We start from the raw sequence: 7,227 nt of genomic DNA, 5'->3' as shown, positions 1-7,227 counted from the left end.
GACCTAACATAAAAGAACCTCGAAGTCATCTCAAATGATCCTTATGCGAATCTTCAACATTTGAGAGTATTTTTATCAAGAGAGGATAGAGTACCTTGGTATTTTATTCTATGTTTGATAGTGCATCAAAACACCATCAACACAAAGGATTGCAAATCATTCTTCCACTGAGACATTAAAAACTATTTCCTGCATAAATACTATTTTCTGCATATTGAAACTTCCACTATACAAACCTTCCCAAAACACCTCAATATCACTATTAGACCATACAACAACATTAGATCATACATTTTTAGACCATTTGTGATGCATGTTGATTCAATTACAACACAAGACAGGTTGACATCAATGACAACACAACACAACAACTCAAGTTTGCAACAGGGCGTTGAAAGAAATTGGACCCTTCGACCGTAACAAGGACAACAAATATCCCCAAGGGTGGAAACTTGTCAAACTTGCCAAAATGAGTAATACTAGAGCCAAAACATGAAATGTTAATCAAAACAAACCTATTTCCAATAGCAATAGATCTGGCCACCACAGATCAAATGAAGAGCCGCCGGTGCAATTGATAGAATAAGGTGAAATAGAAAAAAATTCTAAACAAAATTCAAACGTTGGCAATGAAAAATTGAGAAATAACACTCAAATTTCAAAAGCTCTGATGAAGAATCTCAACTAGAAAGAAATGTAGGAAGATAGGCTCTAATACCATGCTAGAGAAAAACTCTCGAGCGAGGATCCCAACCTACAAATAACTTTCATAAAGAGAGAAAGACAAACAAATATTTTATCATATGAAATGACATATTATGAGATGAATAATAATGTACAAAATCCTACTGATATAGGCAAGAGGCGAGAGAATAAAGAGTGCAAAAAGAGACGTGTCCCAATCATATGCAAGAGCAGGTAGGGTAGGTAAAGACACATATCGTCAACTACCCAGCTACAAAATACAAGGTAAATGATAAATGAAAAATATAATAATGCTTAAAATGCTAATTATGAAGTTGAACTTAAGCAACCATAAATGTAAAATAATTTTAGTCCAACATGATGGTTGAGCAAACTGTTGTGTGGTTCATGGTAACTATCGTTCATTCTTCTCTCTATAAATATGTTTCCTCGATGCTGAATAAAATATCAAGTTTTAACCATTTGATTTCAACATGATCACTTTTAATGATCTCTAATCATCTGATTTTTTTTATTTGCTTCTTTATATTTTATTTTTATCTAATATTATTTTTTATTATTTTGAAGCTATAATATTACTATCACTATTACAATATATTTTTGTTGTAATTCTCTTTTAAAAATCCCCTCCTCTACCCTTAATTCAAAAAAAAATACTTATAATTAAATGGTTTAATACAATCTAAGACAGAACATGAATAATGGATAAGTATGGCCTTTCATGAATAATGGATAAGTATGGCCTTTCATGAATAATGCCAAAACATGTAGAACAAACAATAATGTATTTTAACAAGTACACACATAGTTAGTTGAAATAAAATTCAAGATTCAGCTTTAGCATCCGTGAATCAGTATACAACGTTGATGTTCCTGGGAAAGATGACAATCTTAGTTTCGTGAGAAAACCATATAAGTATTTTTTCAATTTTACAAAACGAGCAAGCAAGAACAAATGTGTGGCAACTCATGTGGTCTCAGGTACTTGGGTTGACAAGTTTAGCAAGGGTGTCAGCCATGGAGGAGGCAAACCGCTGGTGCATGAAGGGAACATGTTTAACCAGATCCAAACCCATCCTCATCCACTTCTCTGCTTCATCCAGACGATTGAATCTCATATGAAGACTAGACCTATTCCAGGCGGTTGACACCAACCATTTTGCTTCTTCCGTTGGGTATTCCCCACTCTTCATTCCAATAATTATCTGGTGCGCCTGCTTATACAAGCCCAAACATTCTTCTTCCTCACACTTTGCATCTGCAATTCCAATGAGCTTTCTAATAACCAGGCTCACCATTTTGTAATCCGGAAAGGGGCTGCTGAGCTCCATATGAAGACAAGCATTTAATGCTGTGCTGGCTACCTCCAGATGGCCATACTCTCCAGGGCTTCCTTCACTTTGGCAGGCATGGATGCCCATTTTCAACAAAAATTCTGGCTTGCATCCCTTCATAGTCGTGCTCTGCTTCAGAATTTGAAGCTGTAGCTTGTGCTCTCTCATGCATCCCCTTAATTCGAACTCCAGAACAGCACTATACATTTGCAAACTCTCGTCTGGTTTCTCGTTCTTACTTGCAAGGCTTGCCTGAACCTGCATCAATTTTAAATTTGTAAACTCAAATAGATTAATTTGCTCCTATTCATTTTGAATTTGAAGCTTGAGGAAATGCTTGATTTCATACCTTTCGGACTTTATCCAAATGCGCAACCGCCTCGGTCAAATGATTCTTGTTGTCTTTCTTCTGAGAAGTAAGCATTGAAGCAATTGACAGTATTGAAGATTTCGACAGCATTTTCAGATTTTCGACTGAATCTTCAAGTGCGCCATAAAATTCCGACGCGCAGGTGAATAACTCTGCGGCAAGGTCGAAGTTGTTTGATTTGCTCGCCTTGAGACCGCTGTTCCATGCACTTCCGGCAAACCAGTTTATTTCCTTCTCCACTGTAATTCCGGTACCGAAAAATTGTTCTATTCCCAACTCCTGCATGCGCTTCTTAGCATAATTGAAGTATTTTAGGACTTCCGAGAGAGCATTGGGATCGTCCAGATGAAGAAGTATTATGTTCCGTACCACAACCATTTCCTTTGATGAAATTTGCTTTGCAGAAGAGCATAATTTCAGCAGATTCGACAATGCTGAAGTCGCTACGCCAATGGATTTGCAAGCTATGGCTTCGTGCGAAGCTAAAGTTAGATACTCGGCATCGAAGTCTGTACAGCGAATCATTCTCTCTAGCTGTTTTATTGCGCCCGCTTCGTCCTTCAGTTGCAGACAAATTTTGAACTAAAATGGATAAAAACAGGACAAAAGTCAGCTCTTGTTCGAAGCACATAGCAGACGCCGAACTAAAAGGTGTGCATTTGAAAATTCACCTTAAGAAAAAGGCAAATTACAGTCTCTTCAATCTGCAAAAGGCGATGCAAACATGAAAAATAATGTTCCTTAGCTGTTTTGTTTGCAGTCTAGGCGTTCTTTACATGAAAAGACTGAGTCAGGGACAAAAATCACTACGAACCTTTTCTGCTTCCATGATGAATTCGTTTGCGCGGTCGTATTGTGAGAGGCCGAGGTGACAAAGGCAAAGCACGCGTAGGGACTTTGCCCTGCAAGCACTGTTCTCTGCATGTAAGGGAAGATAGAGCATGGATCCTTCAAACAGGATACTGCTTGTGTCATAAAGTTTTGCCCTGAAGAATTCAGATCCACTGCCGCAAAACGCTATATTTGTTTGAGAATACAAAATTCTAAATTTGGAACTATCGAAAATACAAAGGCAAAGCTGCTTAAAGTTTGAAAGAAAATGTTAAATTATCGAGAATCCTCAATTTTACTGGCAAACATTTAAATGAAGAATATAATCCGTACAAATAATTTAAGGAAAGCAAGTTTTTAATTAAGTTTCTGTAAATCGGATTAAAATTCATGAAATTAGTTTACTGGCAAGCATTTAAATGGAAAAAAAAGCCGTACAAATTATTTGAGGAAAGCAAGTTTTAATTTAAGTTCCAACAAATCGGATTAAATTCATGAAATCGGTTTAAATTTCTACAACAAAACTTGTACTTTCTGAGAATGCTACACTTTGCATGGAAATAATTAACTGAACAGTGCATTCAATTTAAAATTTGGAAGGAAAACGTTTCAGTGAACAATCCTTAACATAACATGCCAATACAGGGCGAAGCGGTAAACGAAAATGCATTATTTGTTGAGAAAGCAGATATTTACGAACAAACGTAAAGCATTTAACTTTGTACAGGAAATGTCAGAGTGAAAAACTTTCAGAGAAAGAAGTCAAGAATAATGCCTTGCCTGTTCCAAAGAATAGCGTGTATACAACGTCGATTATCAGCAGAAGAACCATCTTCTGAATCTGCAAACAACCTGACGATTTTGTCATCGCACGCAATCTGAAGCGCCAAAGCTACTTTAGCCTTATAACTTTGATCGACCGCAGACGCATTTCGAAGAATCTTATCCAAAACCCTGAGAGGAAGCTCCATGCTGGATGGAAAACGATCAAGAAGTCGGAAAAATGCGGAACGAGCAGTCTCCAGACCGCCACTTCCCGACTGAATGACGATTTCAACGGCGGAAATGCAAATGTCGACAGGCGCGCCTCCGTGAAGAAGAAGAACATTTAGCTCCTTCTCAGCCGCTTCTCGCATCCCCAAACCAATGTACGCCTTTAAAGCCAAAAAAGGCGTTGTCGGATGATCTGATTCCTCTTTCAGAACAGCCACACATTTGAGAACGCTTTCAAAATTTTCAGCCTGAAGATGAGCCGCGGCTAGATATCGAAGCGTCTTTAGCTTCAGATTTTTTGCCAGAACTCTTTCTTCCGGCTTCCCTATTCCCTTGAAGAGAGCTTCCGAGCAAATCTCAAAAGCTTGGTTCAAAAACTTCACATAATCGCTCTGGTCACTGCTGCTGCAGCCACCTTCTTCCGACTTGGCCAGCATACATTTTCCAAAATGCAAATACTGTTCCGCCAGGTCACGGTAGCGATCGGCAGCGTCGAACAAGAAACCCTTGGCCCTGCCAAGCAGCGTGCACGTCAGCGTCCTCTGCTTTATTTCCCAAGCAGTTTTAGCCCTCGCAACAAGCAGCTCAAACGAAAACTTCCGCTCTTCTTCACTTTCACAACAAGAACCCCCATCTTCTGAAACGAGCTCAGTAGCCTTCTCAAAGCACGAAGCTGCAACCTCATATTTCTGAATTTTATGCCAAATTACACCCGTTCTATGAAAGAATGTGGCAATCTTGAGCAGACAGGAAGGAATTCCATCGATCTTTCCTGCCACCAGAAGTAAATCACTGGCTACCTGACGGATTTTGACGTGTTCTTCATGAAATTGCTGGCCGGCTTGCATCGCATTGGCGATGTCCACGCAAGAATTCCACAGCCGGTAGCTTAGTTTCCATAGCAGTAACTTCTGCTCTTCCGTAATCATGCTTTTGCGGGGTGCCAGACGCATCATAAAATCTCTCAATTTCTGAGTATTTTCAGGACTTACCATGGGAAGTAATTGCTCTACTTGAGCCACTTCCATCTCCATCTTCTCTATAATACTGGCTGCTGTGCCGCCTGCATCTTGGCTCAAAACCTCCGCTATATGCATTTTTCAATCACGCAAATCCTACAGTAAAGCTATTCAAAATAATCTTCTGAGAGGTTTTCAAATCACTGCAAACAGGAAATTGAAATAAATTTCAGTGAAAAACAAGACGCGAGAAAAAAATCTCGATTAAAGCGATGAAATTTGCGCTGAAGGCGAAGAAGGTTCGGATGGAGTGGTGGTTGGCTCCATGATAATCATATGGAATGAGGAATGGTAGATACATTATGCGACAGACTTTAAAGTACCCGTAACGGTTTCTGCATTGAGTCACGGGACAAAACAAAAAATCTTTTTTCCTGCGACTGTGATTGGGATATATGTACATTAATACAACTGTATGTATGTATGTATGTAAGTAAAACAATCACAATAATGGAAATTTACAAGTCATCTTAAAAAATAGTATAAAAATAAGTTAATTGTAAAACTGAATAAATTGATAGAAACGTTTAGTTTTATAAGCAATAAAAATTATTTTGTTTTGTTTTGTATTTTATGATTTGTTTTCATAATTGATCATAAGATTTATATCAATTATTATACAAAAGATGTTAAGAGTGATTTTTTCTAGGCAAATCTAATCTTGTTCTTATTTGCTTGATTCATGTATATTTGATTTTGAATGTGGTATGCAAACTTTAACCTAATGCTTATTCTTTTCATAAATGCATTCACATGTAGTAATTAGGACTAGAAGTTTGGAGATGTTAAATATTATTGTTTTTTGTTGTGGTAGGAAGTCCAAATTGACCAGCTTCCTACATTAAGCTTAGTCAAGCTCTAAAGGACCAATTCGATAGTGTTTGAAATGATCAAATACATATCAAATAGTATGTATATGCCTATGTATCTATACTTGAACGTGAAGATATTGATATCATGCTTTATAAGTGCTCTCCTGATGATAATGTGATGGATGTTCTTAAATGGTCTAGGGATTTGTCGATTTCTACAACCTAGCATTCAAATTTGAATATTTCACATGCATAACCAATCGTTGAGATCAAGTCAACATAGAACCAAGATTATATTTAGTTTTTTGAAAGTGGCTCAAGAATACATGTGTGTGGTCCTAATATACTTATTTAGGGCCATAAGTACAAGATTTTCTAAAGTAAAGGACTAAAAATATAATGGCAAATTTGGTTCCTAAGGAGATGGGGATTCAAGTTCAACTCAATTTTCAGGATGAATGCCAACTTTCCCATGGAAATGAACTACTTGAGCACTAGAATAAAGAATCAAAGATAATCCAAAATGAGTGATGGAAAAGTGTGAATTGTGAAGTTTTCACCTATACATTTCCCACAACTTTAATTTACATGTTAGATATGTTAAACGCACCCCACGACTAAAAGGCAGAGGAGGTCTGAATTAGTCCTGATCAAATACTTAAACTTTGTTCATTATCAACTTAGTCTCAATCTTGTCAACAATAATGAAAGATAAAACAATGAATCACCATGCATAAGAGAACACTAGATTTACATTGAAAACCCAAACTAAGAATAACCATGGTGAGAGTCAAGTCACAATATATGAATAAGATTACAATATTTTTTTAGGCCCACTACCAAGGAAGCATAATGTTCCCTGAAGGACTTGTAGGTTGAGATGCACTATCCCAGGGCAAGATACAGGGGAGTTTCAAGTAGAGATGCACTGCCTCGGGGCAAGATACAAAACTTGCAAAGAAGACTTACTATCTCCAAGCAAGGTACATGAACATGTGAATCAAGATGAATGGGCCTTTAGTAACACTGCCTCTAGCAATCTCCAAGCATGAAGTTGTTCTTGAATCTCTATCTCAAACAACCAACTTCACAGCAATCACCACTCACTTCTTCTGCCTCAGCTTTGCATCACTAACTTTGTAAATGATATGATCATGTAAGTG

The 7,227-nt window shown here is 37.5% G+C and overlaps 1 protein-coding gene across 2 annotated transcripts; it reads right to left on the bottom strand.

Annotated features, from left to right (window-relative positions):
• Nucleotides 1-1,490: 1,490 nt before the first annotated feature.
• LOC131070413 (TPR repeat-containing protein ZIP4) lies at nt 1,491-5,597 on the bottom strand. 2 transcript variants are annotated; one of them, XM_058005924.2, is made up of 5 exons: nt 4,021-5,597; nt 3,224-3,413; nt 3,081-3,113; nt 2,389-2,991; nt 1,491-2,297 (listed from the first exon to the last, which is right to left on the bottom strand). In XM_058005924.2, exons 1-5 carry the CDS (start codon nt 5,328-5,330, stop codon nt 1,683-1,685), a joined length of 2,751 nt encoding a protein of 916 aa, XP_057861907.2. In that variant the 5' UTR covers nt 5,331-5,597; the 3' UTR covers nt 1,491-1,682. The 2 variants fall into 2 exon arrangements, with proteins under 2 accessions (XP_057861907.2, XP_057861908.2); XM_058005925.2 differs by lacking the exon at nt 3,081-3,113.
• Nucleotides 5,598-7,227: the final 1,630 nt, after the last annotated feature.

Source organism: Cryptomeria japonica, chromosome 3 (assembly GCF_030272615.1).
Source record: "Cryptomeria japonica chromosome 3, Sugi_1.0, whole genome shotgun sequence".
NCBI lineage: Eukaryota > Viridiplantae > Streptophyta > Pinopsida > Cupressales > Cupressaceae > Cryptomeria > Cryptomeria japonica.
Note: the sequence above shows the minus strand (reverse complement) of the source record. Positions and strands in the feature narration are given on the sequence as shown.